This window comes from Arachis stenosperma, chromosome 2 (genome assembly GCF_014773155.1).
Source record: "Arachis stenosperma cultivar V10309 chromosome 2, arast.V10309.gnm1.PFL2, whole genome shotgun sequence".
In the NCBI taxonomy this organism is placed as follows: domain Eukaryota; kingdom Viridiplantae; phylum Streptophyta; class Magnoliopsida; order Fabales; family Fabaceae; genus Arachis; species Arachis stenosperma.
This window is the reverse complement of record NC_080378.1, coordinates 11,543,289-11,565,251: the sequence shown is the minus strand read 5'-3', so window position 1 is coordinate 11,565,251 and position 21,963 is coordinate 11,543,289. Positions and strand designations below refer to the sequence as shown.

At 29.4% G+C, this 21,963-nt stretch overlaps 1 protein-coding gene and 1 pseudogene across 1 annotated transcript; one reads left to right on the top strand and one right to left on the bottom strand.

The window, feature by feature from the left end:
- The first annotated feature begins 473 nt into the window (after window positions 1-473).
- LOC130964702 (small nucleolar RNA U3) lies at window positions 474-669 on the top strand (annotated as a pseudogene).
- Window positions 670-4,837: 4,168 nt separating this feature from the next.
- Window positions 4,838-9,190, bottom strand: LOC130962555 (ribosome-recycling factor, chloroplastic). The gene is made up of 10 exons (XM_057888756.1): window positions 8,986-9,190; window positions 8,769-8,910; window positions 8,574-8,643; window positions 8,267-8,362; window positions 7,283-7,380; window positions 6,813-6,993; window positions 6,227-6,313; window positions 6,044-6,094; window positions 5,403-5,459; window positions 4,838-5,048 (listed from the first exon to the last, which is right to left on the bottom strand). The coding sequence occupies exons 1-10, from the start codon at window positions 9,077-9,079 to the stop codon at window positions 5,031-5,033; spliced, it is 894 nt and encodes a 297-aa protein (XP_057744739.1). The 5' UTR covers window positions 9,080-9,190; the 3' UTR covers window positions 4,838-5,030.
- Between the last annotated feature and the right edge of the window lie 12,773 nt (window positions 9,191-21,963).

The window sequence follows — 21,963 nt, the reverse complement described above, 5'->3', positions numbered from 1 at the left end:
CGAGGCAAAACAATGATATATTTAATTGTAGTACTATATCATATATAAGGTAAATTCTAGCCTATCCTTCCTATAATAACATGTAATTTACTCTCTGTGACATGTCATCTTTTAATTGGTGCTATGTTAACTATGGTTAAATTATTGGTAATTAAATTATAGCCCAAAGTGGGTGATTATGTAATTAAATACCTCCAAATTTAATTTCAATGCCATCCAGAAATCCCATATCATCATCACCATCACCATCATCATCATCATCATCATCATCATCATCATCATCATTATTTTCATTTTCTTTTTCGTCTTCCCCTTCTACACTATCATCATAAAAAGCCATCATAATCTATTTCACGTTCTTAAATTTTAAGATTTTCTGAATTTCGCAAACGTAAACTTAGTCTCACCTGGGCTAGGTTCACAAAACAAAAGCAGTTTTTATAACTAAACACAAAGAACACAAAACACAGAACACGACCTTACTTGAACAGGATCTGTTCTATAGGCTCGTACATATGTATCCTTGAGTTCTAAGAAGACTTTGGTTGAACTATGACCGTAAGGTCAGAGCGTGATTAATTGTTCCAAAGCGCATGCGATCTGAACGGTGGAGGATGGTTCGCGCTACAACCTTGTGGTCGAGATGGTCTCACGGTGTTCTGGCAGACTCAAATATTTTTTCCCTGGCCATTTAATTAGTTATTTTCTCTAAATACTTAGTGTGTGTTTGGATTACAGTTTGCAAACAGGAGTTTGAATAAAATTAATTTTGCAAACTTGATTTTGATGAAAAGTAAGTTTGTATTAAGTGATTTATGTTTGGCAATATTTTATATCAAAATGAATTATAGTAAAATAAATGTTGTTTGGATTACACTATTCAAAATCACTTTTAAATACAAAATTACTAAAATAGACATCAACTTAAATAATTTTTATATATTATTTTAATTTAGATATTTGAATAAATGTTATTAATTAATTCTATAATAAAATTAATATTTATACACTAAGATAAAAATAATATATAAAAATTGGCAAAATATACTTTTAATTAAAACTAACAAAATATAAATTTTAGAGAGTACTAAAAATAATAAAAAAATTAAATATTTATTTTGGTAGTAATTGAAATATATCAAAAAAAATTTATGATATTTTTTATACAGTATATTTTTAGTACTCTTAGTACTCTTTTTTAGTATGTTATAATTTTTTATTATTATTATTTACAATTAATTTTTTGTTTAATTTACTTTCTTAATAGGATCAATATATTATATTATATTAAAAAAAATAAAAATAATACAAAAAAATTATAATTATAAAAGTGTATAATATCAAATAAATAATTAATAAAAAATAGTAAATAATAGAAAAAGATAGTTCATATAAACAAAAATAATATAAATAATACAATAGTATGCATAAAGGATAAAATTGGTAAAAAATAAATAAAAGATTGAGTATTGATGGCTAAAAGCCCATTGGTGAAACGCAGAAGTTTAAAATTGTTGCTTCTTGAAAACGTGGTTTTGAATGCAAAATCACTTCTGCGTTCATGAATAAAAAATTTGCCAAACCAAAAATTACAGCTTTCAAGATATCTAAACGTACTTCTTCTCTTTGAACGTGATTGCCAAATACACTCTTATTTCCTGGTTCATCAAAATATGAAACACCCAATAAGTTTATTTTTTCTTTCAATTTCAGAGAGAAATGGGACTGTGGTAAATTGAATTTCTACACAATGATAAAAATATAACTTTATTTTTTAATGTTTATAGAAATTATATATTTATCTCTCTTATAAAAATATTTAATTACAAAATTACCCTATTTTAGTTAACATATTAACTCTTATTGAGTTAAATTAACTCAAACTAAAACTAAGCATCCAATTAAAGTATGTCACGTCACGAGGGGTAATTTACATATTGAAATAGAGGGGGTTGGGTAGAACTCACCCATATATAATGCTTTATTAATTTATTATGTTTATATATAATGCTTTGTTTTCTTAATTTATTTACTTCCAAGTTGAACTTGGGATGACGAAGTTATTATTATTTAATAACGTTTCTATTGCAAGAATTCGAGCTGTAATGGAATACTCTAGAGATATGATTTTTTTTAAAATATAATAATGCTAGATTGTTAGGTTTGTGACTTTTATTTTTTATTCATTAATTTATTTTAATTAATATGAAAAAAATGTTATTCTATGTTAACAATGATCAACTTTCTACCGCTCACAAGATTCTAATATCTTTGGCGTCCAAGGAAGTAAACAAAAAGTTTTAAAGAATAAAAAGAAACAAAAAGGAAAAGCACTTTAATTTGTTGCATGCTATGAATCATGAGAAATAAATTGACAAATAAGATGGCAAATATGGAGGCTCTTATATCCATTCGGGGGAGGGATTAATTAATAATTACTGATTCATTTATTTTAAACAGGATTGATGAATTTTTTCGTTCATTCATTTAATTCATGAATAAACTCTTTTCAATGAATATTCAGCTTCGTTAACTTAAATATGAAAGTATAAACCCAAAATAAAAAACTAAACATCTAAGTTTGGAGCAATAGAAAAATAAGATTCTTTGTTGTTAGTAATTTTGGTAGCGCATAGGTTTGTTGACCTTATTACTTTGATCTCACTAAATTCGAAGGATAAACAATTAGACAGTGGATAATAATGGGGTGTTTTTTTATATCCATATGACAATGTCAATATAAAAATATAGAAATAAAAACAAGAGTTTAGAATAATCTCTTAAATATTAATATATAACTCATTTAAATTTATATGTCCCATCTTACAAATCTTTTATCATTATTATTAAGTTATTTATCACTTTACATTTACAATGCACGTTATCAACTTATCGTTTTAAATTTGAAAAGAAACAATTCTTCCAAACACTTTTTGACACACTTGATAAGTTATCCATATAATAATTTATTATTTTTTTTCAAATTTTATTCACGCCTAAATAAAGTGTAGACACATATAAGTTGCAATATATAGTACAATACTCACAATATTGTATTCTTTATTTTATGCTGATATTCAAAAACACATAGTGAATGAATTGAACGCCCCTTAATCCTAAGTTTCACAACACACCACATGGATTATTATCTGAACTAAGTACATAGTGAATAAATTGAATACTCCTTAATCCTAAATTTCACAACACACCACATAGATTATTATCTAAACTAAGCCTCATCTGCGAAAAAGTTCTTAATCGCATGAACTTCTTATGAACTTGTTTTGGCATTTTTCCTTGGCACCCCCCAAAAGCTCATTCTATAGCCTTGACATACTGTATTCTTTTTTTTGGTATTTCTCTTCTCGATTAAAATTTCTACATTATTTGAATTTGTTAAAAGGTTTTAATATTAGGCTTCATTGACCCAGAAAAAATAGTTGGATTATTGTTAAAAGGTTTTAATAGGCTTCATTGACCCAGAAAAAATTGTTGGATTATTGTTCTACTCAATCCAAGCACACGGTTCCTTACCGCACCCAAAATTAGAGTTTTCACGTCCTTAATTTTTACTTTATTACCTTTCAAAACCATTTCAAAAATAATTTTTATCAAACATTTTAGCTCTCAAATAAATTTTAATTAATAAATTATTTTTTAATTTTTGTTTTATTAAATAAATCAATAATATGTCAAATTATTCTAAAAAATACTGATAAATCATTTTTTATCATTAATTCATTATTTAATAAAAACAAATTTATCATTATTCAATAAAAACATAGGTATGTCTAAGATTTTTTAGAAATTGTTTTGGTAATTAAATTTACTACCATATTAAATATATACAAAAAATCAACTACTAAATCAGTTACTTGTACAAAATACATATTTAAATAAAAAATATATTAAAGATAAGTTAAATAACAAATCTATTCATACACAAATTCATGATAACTAATTTTTAGTATATACATAATATTTTTGTTAAATTTATAAAAGACTAAAATATTTAACAAAAAATTTTTTTAAAATCTGATTTTAAATATTACTCTTATTTTTATTCTCATCTTTTCAACCGCCATAAGTAAAAATCAATTCCATGATTTATGCTATTTCAAAGATATTCCCAATCTTAGACTTACCCTCTCAATAAATGTTATGTATACAAAGAAAATGACAGAGAAATGAAAATCGAGTAGAGCAACACAAAACATGTCTCACATCCCATAAAATTTACATTTGCACTGCTGTTTCTTGTTTACGCAATTCGGAGAGAAAAGTATGATAAATTGCATGAATCACAGGATTTCAATGAAACCTACACAACTCGTGTCTTTTGGAGAGTCGACCATGTGCAACATCAATATGAGCATACGACCCATCTTTATGCCACACACCAAAAAACGTAAACAATTTACAATGAGAAATTCTTAGATGATCAGAACAAAATAATTAAAAGTTTTGTACCGAACTTTATTACCACATCAATATGAGCATATGACCCATCCTTATCACCTTATGCCACACTAAAAATCCAAAAGAAAATAAGAAAAAAGAGAAATTCTTAGATGGCTCTGTAAGAACAAATAATTGAAAGTTTTATACATTTCAGTGTCAAATCCTTTGGCATTATTGGTCATTCATGCCTCTTACTTTAACTATATTTTTAATGTAAAATCTTAGATGTTTGGAAAATTGAAAATAAATGGTCAAAACTACTTTTTCTCTACTCAAATTGGGATTGTAGTCTTATAGAATCTACCAGTTCACACTCAACAAAACTCATAAAGAACTCAATTAGGATTAAAATCAGCATATATACTCTACAAGGGCCTAATTATAATGACACGCTGAATCATTGATTCACCATTATCCAAGTTAAAAAAAAAATGTTCATATTCAATTCAAAAGTTGTTCTTTATAAGTCGTATAAAACTATAAACAGACATCAATTATCCAACTCAAAAGAAAAGCATATACAAAACTTGACCTTCTAGAGATCCCAATATATTTTGTATACTGAAGCATCAAACTGTCAGCAATTCCTGAAAGAGAGGAGAAGTTATTAGTCAGATGAATGAGATTATTGTATGAACACAAGCTTAACATTGATCCATCAACTTATTAACATTGTCCACTTGCATGTCCAAGGCACCCAAGTGAGTCAACATATTCAAATGAAGCAACTTGTATAAAACTTTAAAATGCTAATACACTATATTGATCTATTTAATACCACAAAATTTATTTAAAGAAAAAAAAAAGGTAAATCACACAAGTAATTACTAAATTAGTCCTATACAAAGACTTATATAAGTCGTTTGTGCAGTAGTCTCATTAATTTGATCATCTGTGCATGCTATAATTGAGCATATGAGTAAAAAGAAAATATATGACACCTTCTCTTTTTGTTTGAAGATGGTATCAACCTTTTTCATATACTCATCTGTCAACTTCTGCAAAAAGATAACACAATTTCTGTGAGAAAAGAACTAAAATTATCTCTATTTTATTTTATTTTTTTGTACTTTTCAATAATAAAACTTGTCTTACAAATTCGGTATTTACCATGTACCTGTAAAATAAATAAATAAATATAGGAGGAAAATAACCATGCTAATGGAAAACCAACATGGATATTTGAGCGGACATGTGACGTGCACAAAAATATAACAGATATTGCTAAGGTATGAAAAAATAAAATTCATAAAAATGGTCATGTATCTGCAATATCCAAAAGATCAATTTAACTCTTTCATACCTATAGAGTATTCCCACTACATTGGACAGGTATAACTCTATAAAGAATGCAAATGCACATATCTAGCATAATCTAACCCCTCGTTTCTCTTGTTTCCTTGAAGGCAGAGGATGTATTCTTTTGGTGACATTGTTTCTTGAACCTTGAGGTTTGCATATGTGATTGTTTTCCATTTAACACTATTAATATGCTCCCAAGAGAGAAAAAAGAGAGATGGCAGGGAAGATTAACTAGACTAAAAGTTTATAATAATCTATGCTTATGGTATCAAGTTGTTACCTGCAAATCACTTGACAAATCCTTCACGTTATCTTCAGAAAGCTTTTTCTCCTATAATAAAATTTCAAGAAAATGATGAAAAATTATTGAAATCTGACAATCAAGCAGCAAAGTAAGAGTGAAAAGCAACGGAGAAATTGCTTAAAGAGAATCAAGAAAGGAGAATAATCCAAGAATTCAAACCTTCTCAAGTTTTTCATAAGCTTTCAATGCATCTCTTCTTATATTCCTCAAAGCTACCTGGGGGAAAAGAAAATTAAAAAAAAAGGGAGGGGGGGGGGGGGGGGGGGGGGGGGGGGGGGTGACCAATAGAAACCATTGAAAGGAAATTTAATAAAGCTGCCATTAGCCAAAACGTTGATCTTAGAAGCATGCAACACAAAAATTATATGATTTGCATGGCAAGTCAGCAAGTGATGGTACATCAAAATAAGATAAATGTTGCGTAAGAAAAGCAAGAAAATATAGCTTAAATTTCTGAGATCACATAAAGTTCAAATGTTCAATTTGACCTTCATAAGATTCCCTAGAACATATGCATAAAGAAACACAATATAACATCGGTACTCAGTAAACAATATAAATTGAAAACTAAAACAATTCTATTGGAATTATGGTGGGATATTTAGTAAACATTTCCCTCAAGAACTCACTTTTCTCATGGGTCATGGGCTCGTGGCTACAGAAGTGGTAATGCTTTGTCATTTTGTTAATAATTAAATAAACATTGAAGAACCAACTAGAAATATTATATTGAATCCATGTATACAATGATTCTCATAAGGAATGGGGAATGATAAGGAATCTCATTAAGGAAAGAACTGGAAATGGAAAATACCTTCCTCCTTTCAGATGTCAATTGTGGGAGAGTCAACCTTATCACTTCACCGTCATTATTTGGAGTCATACCAACATCAGAGCTAACTATGGCTTTCTCAATAGCCTTCAAGCTGAAAGACAATACAAAGAACCAAGAGTTCATTAAGAAATACTCTACACACAACATATACATGTGATTGAAGAATGCCTCAAATAAGATTGTATGCACTAATAAGCACTTCTCGCTCAAAACTAATATAATAAAGTCCACAGAGAGTACTTGAAGTAATAAAGACACATAGACCATAACAAAAAGACCTTTACTGTTACAAAAACATGGATAAGATCAAATTAATGTTTTTGATCTAATTCAACAATAATCAATCATTCTCCTTTATCATGGATAAGTGCACAACATACCTTGACTTGTCATATGGCTGTACCAGAAGAGAACTGGCATCAGGGGTGCTAATTTGAGCAATGCTCTTCAAGCTAACTGGACTTCCATAGTATTCCACCTAGAAACATGTTATAAAATTGCTCATCTACAGAAAGAAACTATTGATGAATACATTGACATCTAATTCAGCATATAAATAATGCGTTATGGTATAAGCAATGTGGTGGGTTGGATCAAAAGTACAAGTTGCCAATTTGGTGTGGTAGTTTCCTCAATGTAGGTTCCGTAGAATTGTTAGCAATACTAAATAACATGTGACAAGCAGATGAAGTACAAATGAAAAGTAGTCCACCAATCCAAGTCAAATGTTGGAGAAAAATTGAGAAATGAAAAAGTTGTTCATAATTTATAAAATGCTGCATTGCAAGGGCTATGCAACAAAGAGAAAGTGACCATTACTGACAAATTAGAATGTCGAGAAGTTCTGTAAACCTACATGCAGCTTTGTAAAAAAGATGCAAAATATACACATAGAATATTCTCACTGCGTTTTTCACCATCCAAAAATTTTGTGAAGTTTGTATCAAAATAACGTAGATTGTTATTAGCAATGGACTATGATAATTCAAATAGTTGCCGAGTAGCTAATGCTACCTATAAAAGAAATGCCAATAAGCCACAAACCACCACCAACGGATATATAATAATGAAAATTACAGAGATAGAATAGAAGTCATGGAGTTCCACATACAGACATTTCCTAAACCTCCCTTTGAAATTTTTTAAATGAAAGAAATCATATGATGTGAATTGTTTTGGATTACAAAAAATTGTTTTCAACACTGCATAAGTGATATATAACTGAAAAATCAAACAGTACCCAACTAGCCAAAATTGGGTTTAAAAAAAAAATTCGCTAAGCTGCTAAGCATCTCTCTATAATTTAATAGCACAATGAATCAAAAAAAAAAAAAAAAAAAAAAAAAATAGAGTAGCATGCATACCTCAATTTTATCAAGCATAGCTGGGTTTGCTCTCCCTGTCCTTATGGAATTGAAATTTGCCCGAACATTTTCAATACTCCTTTCCATCCTGATTTTCTACGGACCCACATGGATAAAAGAAGCAGAATAAAAAAAAAGATTATATATCATAAAACAAAAAATTCAACAAAAACTCACACAACCACCCACATTATATGTTTCGCTTCAAAAGCTTCAAAAAAACCAATCTTCATTGAGAGAGAGAGAGAGAGAGAGAGAGAGAGAGAGAGAGAGAGAGAGAGAGAGAGAGAGAGAGAGAGAGACTTACGACATCTTTCTCAATGGCAGCTTTTTCAGCTTCAATTTCTTCAATAGTTGCAGCCCTCACAATTCCCATTCTGGAGACATTCAACAACACCATAATCCAATTTGGAGCCACATAACCATTTCAAAACAAATATAAACAAATAAAGAACTGGAAAGTAAGGGTCTTCACTCTTCAGGACTAGGTTTTTCTACTTACCTCCTGTTCAACAAGGCCCCTTTGGAAAGTAAGGGTCTTGCAGAGACTCTAAAGGCATTGGAAAGCTTGAGAGTGACATAGCTTGAAGAAGAGGCCCATGAGCGTTTCACGCAGCTGGAATTGGAGCCTCCACGAAAGAACTCTGCAGAAAGAAAGAAAAAAGATTATTTTGGAAGTGATGAAGATGTGAAAGGAGAATAGAAGAGAAGAGAGGTACCTGGAAGGGAAAGGAGGGGTTTGGGAGGGTTTTGTGGGAAGATAGAGGAGCGGACAGAGGGTAGTGTGGGAGTCGGAGAGAATGATGTTGCCATGCCCAAATAAGCTGACCCTGTGAGTGAGTAATGACTATGCTGAGTGCGAAGCTTAAGCCTTGTGGTGTTGTCTCTGTGGATAAGAATTTTCACGGGGATTCTTTGGCTTCGCTACCAATTTGGTTTGTAATTAAATTCCAAGAAAAAATTGCAAACGGCCACCAAAATTAATTCGAAACGAGATCCTTAAGCGAAAAAAAAAAAAAAAAAACTTTTTCGATTTTTTACCTTTGTTTCTGTTAGATTGATTAATTTTTTTGTTAATATTTTTTTGTATTAACAGAATAAACCTACATGATATATTAAACTATTAATTTATCTATTCAGAATCAATTAGGATTAATAAATTTTTTTTGTTGAAAATTTCGTTGTGTTTTAGAAATAATTGTCAGAATTATTTAGTTTTTTAATTATTTTTTTAAATATATTGATTAAATTTATTGTGTAAAACTAAAAAATATTAATAATTTTTAAATTGAAATTTTATAAAAATTAAATAAAATATTAGTAATTAATATATCACATAAGTCTGTTTTGAAGAGATTATAGAAAGAGTATTTTTTATTAAGGGCCTCATAATCCTTCGAAACAATTATTAGAAATCGAGGTGGATATTCACCCTTAAATTTTTTTAAGAGAATATATATTGAGTTAATTTTCAAAGTGGTTCCTGAACTTACAATTACAATCGAGCCTCAATGTCGTCCCTAAACTTAAAATTGCCTTAAATTTGTCTCTAAACTTAACAACAGTTGTTCTTGGAATATTTTTCAATGACGGAATGTTTAAAACCCCTCAAAATACTCTAAACAAAGCCGTTTCTATTCTATTGAGAAACCAAAAAGGTAACGGCGATGTTTTACCAGTCCAACATTGTTTCTGTCTAACTGCGTCATTATTTCGTTACCGAAAAGTATTTTAGGGATGATCGTTATTAAGTTTAGAAATAAATTTAGAACAATTTTAAATTCAAGAACGACATTAAAACTCGACTGCAAATTCAAGAATTACTTTAAATATTAACTCAATATATATTATATACGCTGTTTTTGTGCCATCTTTTTCAAGGAAAACATTATATTTCAGTAAGCAAAAGTTTAGATACTTACAAATAATAAAATTAATTATAGAGAGCAAAACAAATATTACGACCAAATGGATGTATTACTTAAAATTTACTTATCTAAATGGATAAACACGATTTATAATATAGATCAACCCATATTATACATTTACACAGAATTTGATTGAACCTCAAATGATAACCCTAATAGGACCTATATCGTCTTTCTCTTTTTGTCTCGTCTTTTAATTATTTAGCTACAATATAACTGTTTTGTTTAATGACATAAAATTATAACAGTTAGAAAACTCTAAAATTGCAACTAAGGATGGAGACATTCAAATCCAAAAAATTACATTAGCATAAATTCTTAATTCATCACTACTACAAGTTTTTATTTTGTTTTTATTTTTTTAATCAGATGAATTGAATCTCTCTCAAGACATTATAATATTACAAAATTATCATGGCTGCAAGCTTTATCAATAAAAGCGTTTCAAATTTTTTTTATCAAATAGAGAATCTTAAAAAATATTTTTGTCTATTTTTCTTTTTTTTGTAAATGTTTTATTTTGGGCCAAATAAATATGAATGTATTATTATTATATCAACTCTCAAATTGTTTTTAGGTAAAACATCAGCCCTAGAGCTACTCAGGCTTACAAAATAATTCAACCATAATTAGGATGCTATAAACCAACGAAAATTTTACCCAAACCACCACATAAACTCAAGAGAATCTGAGCCCACGACTAAAAATAAATAAACAGAATTCGAGCAAGACAAAAACAAAAATGAGAATTTGCAGCAAAAATTAAAAATATAAAATACCAAAATAAAAATATATGATTATGATAATAACTAAAATAATGTATACTTTTTTACTGAAACATAAAAATGAGAGAATTTATGGTTCAAAGAACATCATATCCTATGAAAATTTTAATGTTGCCTTTTGGGAACATCATCACCATTTCAACATTTCACTTTTTCAAGGTACATGTCATGTTAAAGAATTAATAAAATAAAATATCTATTTCTATGTGATTCAAATGTCAAATAGAAGGAATATTATTCTCATATAAAGAGAATTCAAAAATTATTTTAGATATCAAAAAAAGAATGGTATTTTATTTAAATATTGGTGTTTGGAATATTTTATAGAGTTGTAGAAGTGTCAAAAACGCAATCCAACACACAAATTACATGTTGCTCAACACGCAGGTAACGTGTTGTCTATTGTTTCCATGCAAAGATGCAACCTTACTCCAAAAACAGGTGACATTTATGGCTTTAGACCCATTCTTAGTGTATAAAAAACGAAGGAGGAGTGGGGATGGGCTGCATATCATTTTCATTCTCCTTCATTATCACCAATCATTATACATTCTCAGCTCATCAAGCCAAGGTGCATTGTTCAGTGACTCCAAACACGCGAAGGTCACGTGTCTTCATCCAAACAATACGCAGGTAACATGTTAACCTCGCTGCGCTACATGTCAGCCATCCAAGCAGCACACAGGCTGTGTGTTAATGGCACTCTGCCACGTGTCATCCATGTAGCAACACGCATCCCGTGTCTCGACACAAGAGGCAAGCCCCCTCCGGAAACAAGCGTTATTTATGGTGAAGGTTGAGGGTTGGTGCCGCGGGTGTATAAAAGAGTGGTGGGGCTGGGGTTTTGTTTCATTCTATTGTAGAGAGTGGTGGGGTAATGGAGTGTTGGGGTTTGGAATTTCATTCATTGGGTTGAATGTTTTAAATTAGTTTCAAGGTTGAGAGTGAGATTAGAACATTTAAAATGGTACGTAATTATATGTCTTCTGAAAATTATGTTATCAATTATTTGGGACATCCTAATTATATAAGTTTGTTATTTTTGATTAATTTATTAGTATTTATTTAGTTAACATTAGTTTAATAGTTTGTTATTATTTATTTGGATAATATTATTCTAAATGTACTGTTAAATATTAATATAAATAAATAATATAATTAATAGTATTTTTTGTTCGAAATTAATCTTATGCTAGTTTTTTTTCTATTTTTGTGTTGTTAGTATGTATATATATATTTTTTATTATTTATTAGAATATAATATTTAATATTTTTAATAATTATTAAAATTAATGAATATTATTCTTTTTATCCTTTATTAGAATATGATATTTTTGTTAATTTTTAAATTAATAAATAAGACACGTATTTTAAAAAAAATTTCTGGTATAATATTATGGTTATTGTTATGTTATGTAAATTTTAATGATTAAATTAAAAAATAATAAAAATATTTATACCTAAAAATTCAAATTTCATGTGGTCTTTTTTTTGTTTCAACATCAGTATTAGAATTATAAATATATATTTTGCTAGCCAATAATATATAATTATATATTGTTTTGTGTCTTAATATTATTTTTATTTCATTTTCTATTTTAATTAATAAAATGATGTTATAAATGTGAATAATAAGAAATTTGAATTTGTTTAATTATTATTTATTTTATTTTCTGTTAAAAGAAATTATTAATTTATTTTTTTTGTTATTTATTAAATTAATTTCTTTTGTGGTTGAATTTTACCAGACTAATAGGAATCTATTGTCCCGTAAGTTTGACTAGCCAGAGACGTGGCATTTAGCGGTTGGCCAAGCCTTACAAACTACCGGATTCTACCAGCTCTCGAGAGTTGGAGTGATCAGAGGACATTCCGCGATGCTAGCTGCTCTTGTAGAAAGGTGGCGGTCGAAGACACATACGTTTGTAATGCTCCAAGTGAGCAGTTTCTCCAAGAACTACATAAATCTTTCATGGGTTCACCATATACACAACCTTTAGACACATGGGAGTCTGTTATGGACTATGTAGGTGTCACATCTTCTGTCTGCTGGGTACCATCCTCTTCGTGGATAAGTCGACGGTATATGCCCACGCGAAGTATCTACCACTGCTCCAGAATTTTGATCAGATGGGAATTACAGTTGGGGGTTAGCTTGTCTCGCGCACCTTTACAGGTCACTATGTCGTGCATCACGAAACAATTGTAAGAAGATAGATGGGCCACTTGATTTGTTGTTTGCTTGGGCGTGGGAGCGTATGCCGTGGCTGGCGCCCATTCCCAGACACCAGCTTGCACCGGCTGAGATACCAGTGGCACGCCAAATACGACAACCGGACTCCTGTAGAGAATGTTGGTCACCTTCTTTCAAATATCAGCCTCTATGCTTTGACAGAGCCCGTACTGTAGTTCTGTGAATGTTATAGTGCACGGAATCACAAACAAAAATATATTCTCACACGCAGAGCTCACCCCCTCATACGTATTTCGTACAACCTCACCGTTGTGATAAACTACTATATTTGCAATGCCTTCCATTGTACCGACCTTGGAGAAAAACACTTCTCTCACAATGAAGCAAAATGGTTACGAGCGTTAGTTTTTATAGGCAGAAGACTCACCTTGCAAGTTACGTGTTGCAACACCATCCAACCAGCGCCTGCCACGTGTGCAACACGCAAGATGCGTGCTGCCTGACATGCTGCCACATGTGAATCACGTTACCTGTGTGTTGAGTGGATGAGCACCACGTCTCAACACACATGATGCGTGTTGCTTGTGATTGTGACACATGTCCAACATGTTTGCTACGTGCGGAGTCAGCACGTTACTTGCGTGTTGTGCCTGCATCTCTGCAACATCCACCCACCTGTAAATACACAAAAAACGTCCATTTCAAGGTAAAGCTCACCTCTAAATTTCATATTAAAATTCTTTAGCCAAGAAAATCATGATAGTAAACTTTTATTATTTTGCCCTCCTTTTACATGACTCTAATTTGGAAGAAAATTACGACATAAAACTACCTCGGAACGAGATTCTCAAAGAGAGGAAAAAAATTTTGATATTTATTTCTATGAGATTGGTTAATCTTTCAGTTAATATATATATATATATATATATATATATATATATATATATATATATATATATATTGTTGTATTAACGGAATAAGCTTACATGACATTAAACTGTTGATTTATCTATTTAGAGTCAATTAAAAGTGACATATTTTTTTGTTTAGAGTCTCGTTGTCTTTTGGGGATAATTGTTATAGCTGTTTAGTTTTCTTAATTATTTTTTTTTAAATATATTGATTAAATTTATTTGTAAAATTGAGAAATATTAGTGTTTTTTAAATTATTTTTTTTATAAAAACTAAATAAAAAATATATACGTAATTAACATGTCATGTAAGTATATTCTAAAGAGATTATTAAAAAAAGAATTAATTAGTCTCACAAAATTAAATATTAAAAATTCAATAAAAAAAATATTTTTTTATTGAGAACCTCATAATCTTTCAAAATAATTATTAGAAATCAAGATAAATATTTGCTCTTAAATTTTTTTAAGAGGATATATATTATATACGTTGTTTTTGTGCCACCTTTTTCAATAAAAATATTACATTTCACTAAGTAAAAGTTTAGATACTTAAAAATAATAAGATTAACTATACATAGCAAAACAAATATTATAACCAGACGGATGTACTAATTAAAATTTATTTGTCTAAACAGATAAGTACATCCACAGTATAGTTCAACCCATATTCTATATTTAAACAGAATCTGATTGAATCTCAAAGGATAATTCCAATAAAACCACTAATTACAATATTACCTTTTTTTTTTTGGGTCGTCTTTTAATTAGGTGTATTTAGCAAATTCGTTAAAAAAAATACGTTTAAATTTTTTAAAAGTTTTAATTTTTTGTTTGGCTACTTTTATTTTTTTGTTAAATTTTTATTTGACATTATACATTCTTATAATTGTAATTTTTGTATATTATATTTATTATTATCTTTTTATAATATGATTTATTGATTCCATTAAGTAAAGTAAATTAAACAAAAAATTAATCATAAATAATAATAATAATAATAATAATAATAATAATAATAATAATAATAATAATAATAATAATAGTAAAAAACTATAAAGTACTAAAAAAGAGTACTAAGAGAACTAAAAATATACTATATAAAATACATCATCAAGAACTTTTGGATTTGTTTCTATCACTGTCAAGATAAATATTTAATTTTATTATTTTTAATATTCTTTTTTATAATTATAATTCTGGTATATATAATTTTTTATTGTAATTTTTTATAATATAGATTATGATCCTATTAAAAAAGATAAATTAAATAAAAAATTAATCATAGGTATTAATAAAATCATACACGTTAGATTCTAAAATAATATTATAACTAAAATTATTAAGAGTATTAAACCAAAAATACAATGTAAAAAAAACTAAATTAATATTTTTATGTTAATATTTAAAATTTTAAAAAAATATAACATATTTGATTAAATACTCTTATATATAATTTTATTTTGCTAATTTTTATATGTTGTTTTTATTTAAAATAATATATATTAATTTTATTATAAAATTAATTAATAAGATTATTTAAATATCTAAATTAAAATGATAGGATAATATAAAAAATTATTTAAGTTGATGTCTATTTTAGTAATTTTTCATCTAAAAGTAATTTTGAGTAGTGTAATTCAAACAATATTTATTTTAATATAATCCATTTTAATATAAAAAAGCCAAACATAAATCACTTCAATACAAACTTACTTTTCATCAAAATCAAATTTACAAAATCAATTTTATGCAAACTCACATTTACAAACTGTAATCCAAACACACACTTATTTAGCTACAATCTAACTGTTTTGTTTAATTACATAAAATCATAACAGTTAGAGGACTCTCAAATTGCAATTGAGGATGAAAACATTCAAATCCAAAAAATTACATGTTAGTCTTAATTCCAATCCATTGTTAGTTTAAATTCCCAATCCATCACTACTGCAAGATTTTATTTTATTTTATTTATTTTTTTTATTAGATAAATTTAATAATTCTCAATTTTAGACATTATAATATTACAAAATTACTATTACAATTTTTTTGTTAAGGCCATTGCAAGCTTAATCAATAAAAGCATTTAAATTTTTTTTTTATCAAATAGAGAATCTTTAAAAATAATCCAACCATGGTTAGAATGATGTAAACCAACGACAATTTTATCTAGACCACCACAAATATAAACACAAAAAAATCTGAGCTCATAACCAAAAAAATAAATAAATAAATAAAGAGAATTTGAGCAAGGCCAAAAAAATACAAGAATTTGGACTAAAAATTAAAAATATAAAAGACCAAAATGATAATATATGATTACAATAATGACTAAAATAATGCATACTTTTTGAGTGAAACATAAAAATAAGAGAATTCATGGTTCAAAGAACATCATATCCTATGAAAAATTTAATGTTGCCTTTGGGTAATATCATCACCATTTTCTCCCACTTTTTTAATATTTCACTTTTTTAAGGTAAATATCATATCAAAAAACCAATAAAATAAAATGTTTATTTTCACATGCATGATTCAAATGTCAAGAGGAAGGAACATTATTTTTATTAGCGGATCATCGATTTCCTTGTAATCAAAACGAGATGCTCTACATAATGACTTGTATAGGTGTGTCAGACATACAGATCTCTAACTATACTGTCTGATACTGCTAGTGCACAGATGTCCCAGACTTGTCACCAAACAAGACTGTACCAAATAATAACATAATGTGGCACTTCCCATACCTCTGCATGCTGGTTTCGTCAACCAACTGTAATCGTTCTTTTAGATCTCGAAGCCACGTCAGTTTTATGTAGCTTGTTCTACAGTCCGACTTCCTCGGTGCAACCCCAAATTGCTGCAAACACTCCGCCTCTAAGGCTTCAAAACTACTCATAGTCATCCCTGTGACTGGAAGACTGTCTGTTAGAAGACCAAGAATAACAGCAACATCTTCCAGTGTCACAGTACATTCACCAACAAGAAGGTGAAAGGTATGTGTGTCTGGATGCCACCTTTCGACTAGAGCATTTACCACTGCTTTCTGACATTAACTACTCCAATTTGGAAACATGCAAGAAACTGGTAAACCGTAAAAGCTCTTCAACCCTATCATTGTACCGATTCGGAGAGAGTGGGTGATCACATATCAGATACCGTGAATTATACAAAAGCATATCAAATTATTAGTCAAATCATTAACAATTACTAATTTACTATTATAAGATAATAATTATTTAACTAGGACAACTAATTTATTAAACTCATATTAAACTTTTTTGTTAATTAGTTAATTTAGTAATTACCATGTATGACTAACCTAACCTACTAATTAATTAACTATCATTATTAAATAATTTTCATAATTAACTAAACAAGACATAATAATTAAAATCACCAAGTTATGATATATAATTTTATTAAATCCAATTCAAACAAATGATTTTACTTAATCAAATTTACTAAAGTCCCGAGTACTTAACTTAACTGCTAAATTTAATTAACAACCCTATAAATTATTTTGAATACTTTATAAAATATAAAAAATTAGGATATTATTATTATACATATTTTACTCATTCTGTTCCAACTGAGCATTGAATTACATAATTATTTATTTATTTAGTCACTAACAACAAACTACCTTACTACTAATAATAACTAGAGTAAAGTACTGTTTTTGTTCTCAACGTTTGGGATAAATATTATTTATATTCTTAAAGTTTAAATCGTTCTATTTGTATTCCTAACGTTTGTAAAAGTAATTCAATGTTATCCTGTCGTCACTTACACATCATGAACGCTTTAGTTTGAGTTTTAAAAATCACTTTTTGAAGTTAGAATACAAATATTTGGGATATAATCGATGATCCACTCCAAAAAATAACTCATCAAAAGTTGAAACTAATCCCTACAACATTTACATAATTCACTTTTCTAGGGACATAATTGAATCTAAACACAAATAGTGGGTATAATATTAAAATCGAACACATCCAAGTGAGACCTAATTGAGAATGAAAACATCCAAGTGAGAATAATTGAAAAATATAATCTGATTTGTTAGTATAATTGATAGTAGGATAACATTGAATCACTTTTACAAACATTAGGGATACAAATAGGACGATTTAAACGTTAAGGACACAAATAGGATTTACCCCAAATATTGGGAACAAAAACGATACTTTACTCTAATAACTAATAAATAAATCGAATTCTTGTTTAACTAATAAAATTTCACTTTATTAAACCCTCAGCTAGACTAACATATTTATTTCAATTAAAAATCTAACAACAAACAAAAAATTATTACAAAAAAATCTACCTAATTTACTCAAAATTTTTCCAACCATTTCCAAAAATTATACAACTTAAACATAATAATTAATTATAATTTCTAAAATTATTACAAAAAATTCTACACATATATTTTTACTAATTTATCACATTACATCAATTTAAATATTATCATTAATTAAAAAGTTCACTAATCAACTACAACGGTATATATATACGTATATACCTTCAACAATAAATTTCTAAGTTCTAACGATAATCACAATTTCTTAAGCTATATGTTCTTAAATTCATTTTCTAACAATAATAATAATAATTCTATAACATATAATATTTACTTCATTTAAATATATATTCCTAAATTTTTAACAATAATAATAATAAATTTAAAATATAAAAAAAATTAAAAACTAAACTTACATAATTAGAATGGCTGAGATAATGTATAATATAAAATCCAGGACGATCAATATCTTTATATTTTTGTTTCTTTGGCATTGTGAATTTTTCCTTCAAGTTTGCATGAAGAATAATGGAATTTTGGAGGCTGAAGAAAAAGAAGAGAGGAAAAGAGTTGCTGGTGGGGTTCACTATGAAAGTGACTCGGAGGGAGTGAGTTGAGGTTCCAGGAAGCATGTTGGTATAAGGGGGCACCGTTCTGAGGGGCAACGAACGCGCGACACATGGTTGGGACCGCACAAATCGGACGGTCTGAGTTGTGTCCTCTAATCAGACCGTTCGAGTTCTTACCTCCAACTCCCTCCATCCGATTTCAGTCCCCCTAACACCACATGCAGGTAAAGTACCCATGTTCTCCATAACGTTGTATCACACCAAACTCTTCTCCATGTTAAAATAAAAAAGTGCTACTTTTTAACTGAACATAAAAATGAGAGAATCTATGTTTTAAAAAACATTATATCTTATGGAAAATTTAATGTTGCCTTTATTAGGTACCAGACAAATGACACAGCAAAATATAGAGATAAAAAATTAGAAATTCGTATAAAATATGGAAACAATTGAATTACTTTCTTTGAGAATTACAAATTCTCTCTATCACAAGGAGATTATAATAACACTCTCTCTTGACAAAAGGAGAACACACTTCTCTCTCTCTATATAGGAGAAAACTACTTAAAGAAATATTATGTTATTCTATCTGAATGACTTGATTGAAATGAATTAAAGAAAAACTTAATTTATAGGTGAGTCTCTTCAATATGAACCATCTGTCAATTAGAGGTATATAATTCTTCTCTTTTTCAACCATTAAAATTCTAAGGTTATAAATTAAGATTGTTTATTACCTTTCATTTCATTTGGTTATTATTTATTTATATATTTTCTAAAATTAGCTTTACTAATTTTCACAATCTTCCACTTAAAGCTAATTTTGATAAATTTTTGAAATTCATGTTGCTCATGTATTCCATAGGCCGTATGAGGATCTATACCATTCAAACTTTTCTGTGTTGATTGGTTTTGTCATGACATCTGCTAGGTTATCTTTAATGTGAATCTTCTGCATATCAACACTTCCTTCTTCTACTACTTCTCGAACAAAGTGATATTGTACTCCAATGTATTTTGTTCTTGAATAAAAGGTAGGATTCCTTGCAATGTGCAAGGCACTCTGACTGTCACAATACACAGAAATCTTCTGTTGTTTGTGCCCGAGTTCTTTTATCAACCTTTGGATCCAAATAGCTTCCTTACATGCTTGTGTAGCTGTCATATATTCAACTTCTTTAGTAGATAAAGCTACAACCATCTGTAATTTAGATAGCCAGCTCACAGCTCCTCCTGCAAGTGTAAACACATAGCATGTAGTAGATTTTTGTTTATCAAGATCACCTTCAAAGTCTGAATCGACATATCCATTGACAATGAATTCCGATCCTCCAAAACATAATGCAACATTCGAGGTCCCTTTTATGTATCTCAAGATCCTCTTAACAATATTCCAATGCTCTTTACCCGGATCTGCCATAAATCGACTTACCACCGCAACTGCTTGAGCAATATCTGGCCTTGTACAGATCATGGCATACATAAGGCTTTCCACTGCTGATGCATACGATACTCGAGACATTTCCATCCTCTCTGCTTCACTACTAGGGCACATACTTGAGGATAATTTAAAATTAATAGGAAGTGGGGTTGAAATTGGCTTACATTCTTGCATGTTGAAGCGTTGCAAGATCTTCTTTAAATGATTCTTTTGCGATAGCCAAATCTTCCTATCCTTTTTGTCTCGGTGAATTTGCATCCTTAAAATCTTGTTTGCTGGTCTTAAGTCTTTCATATCAAACTCCCTAGTTAACTGTGCCTTCAATTCTTAGATTTGATCTTTGTTGAGACCTACCACCAACATGTCATCCACATACAACAGCAGAATGATGAAATCATTATCACCAGACCTTTTGTAATAAGTACAACGATCTGAACTAAGTCTGTTGTATCTAAGGCTAATAATGAAAGAATCAAATCTCTTTTACCAACACCTTGGCGCCTGCTTTAGACTGTACAGAGATTTAGTTAACCTGCAAACCAAGTTTTCTTTTCCTTGTTCTTCAAAACCTTCTGGTTGGAGCATATATATCTCCTCTTCAAGTTCTCCATGAAGAAAAGCAGTCTTTACATCTAATTGCTCTAGATGTAAATCAAATGTAGCACACATAGCCAAAACTACTCTAATAGTAGTTAGTCTCACCACTGGAAAAAATATTTCATTGAAGTCAACACCTTCTTTCTGAGCATATCCCTTAACAACCAATCTTACACGATATCATTCCACCTGATCATTACTATCTCATTTGATCTTGTAAACCTATTTGTTACCAATGGCTTTCCGACCTGCTGGAAGTTCAACAAGTTTCCAGGTATGGTTCCTATTTAATGCCTCAATTTCTTCTTGCATTGCTGTCATCCACATAGAAGCGTATGGATTGCGCATAGCCTCCATAAAAGTTGTTGGCTTTCCATCTTCTGTCAAAAGATAATATGCATCATGGTTTGTCAAAACATAATTTGAGTGCCATGATGGTGTTCTTCTTTGTCGAGTGGATCGACGAACTTCTATGTCATTAGCCTCTGTTTCTTGTTCTTCGTGCTGTGGTTCTGCTTCAGAAAGATCACTTTCTCTGCATTTTTCATCTATTTGAACAGTGGTTATCTTTTTAATAGTGCTGTCATTTTCTTGTTCTTTTTGCAATTCATCTTCTGCAAATATCACATCTCTACTGACAACTACCTTGCGGGCAGTGGGATCCCACAGGCGATACCCCTTAACTCCGTCAGCATAACCCAAGAATATACATTTTCTAGACTTTGGGTCTAGCTTTGTTCTTTCTTGAAAATTGTACATCACGTACACAGGACAACCAAATATATATAAAGAAGAATAATTAGGTGGCTTACCTTGCCACATCTCCATTGGTGTCTTTAACCCAATTGCAGTTGATGGTGACCGATTTATCACATAACAGGCGGTTTTAACAACTTCTACCCAAAAAGACCTGGCTAAACCTGCAGTTTGCAACATAGCTCATGCTCTTTCTAGGAGAGTCCT

Excerpts from the sequence above, each read along its gene's own strand:
- LOC130962555 (XM_057888756.1), bottom strand. The coding sequence starts at position 9,079 with ATGGCAACATCATTCTCTCCGACTCCCACACTACCCTCTGTCCGCTCC. Across the intron at positions 8,911-8,985 it reads ACCCCTCCTTTCCCTTCCAG|AGTTCTTTCGTGGAGGCTCC; the intron begins GTACCTCTCTTC and ends TTCTTTCTGCAG. Across the intron at positions 6,314-6,812 it reads CATTCCTTATGAGAATCATT|CCCTTTTTTTTTAATTTTCT; the intron begins GTATACATGGAT and ends CCCCCCCCCCCT.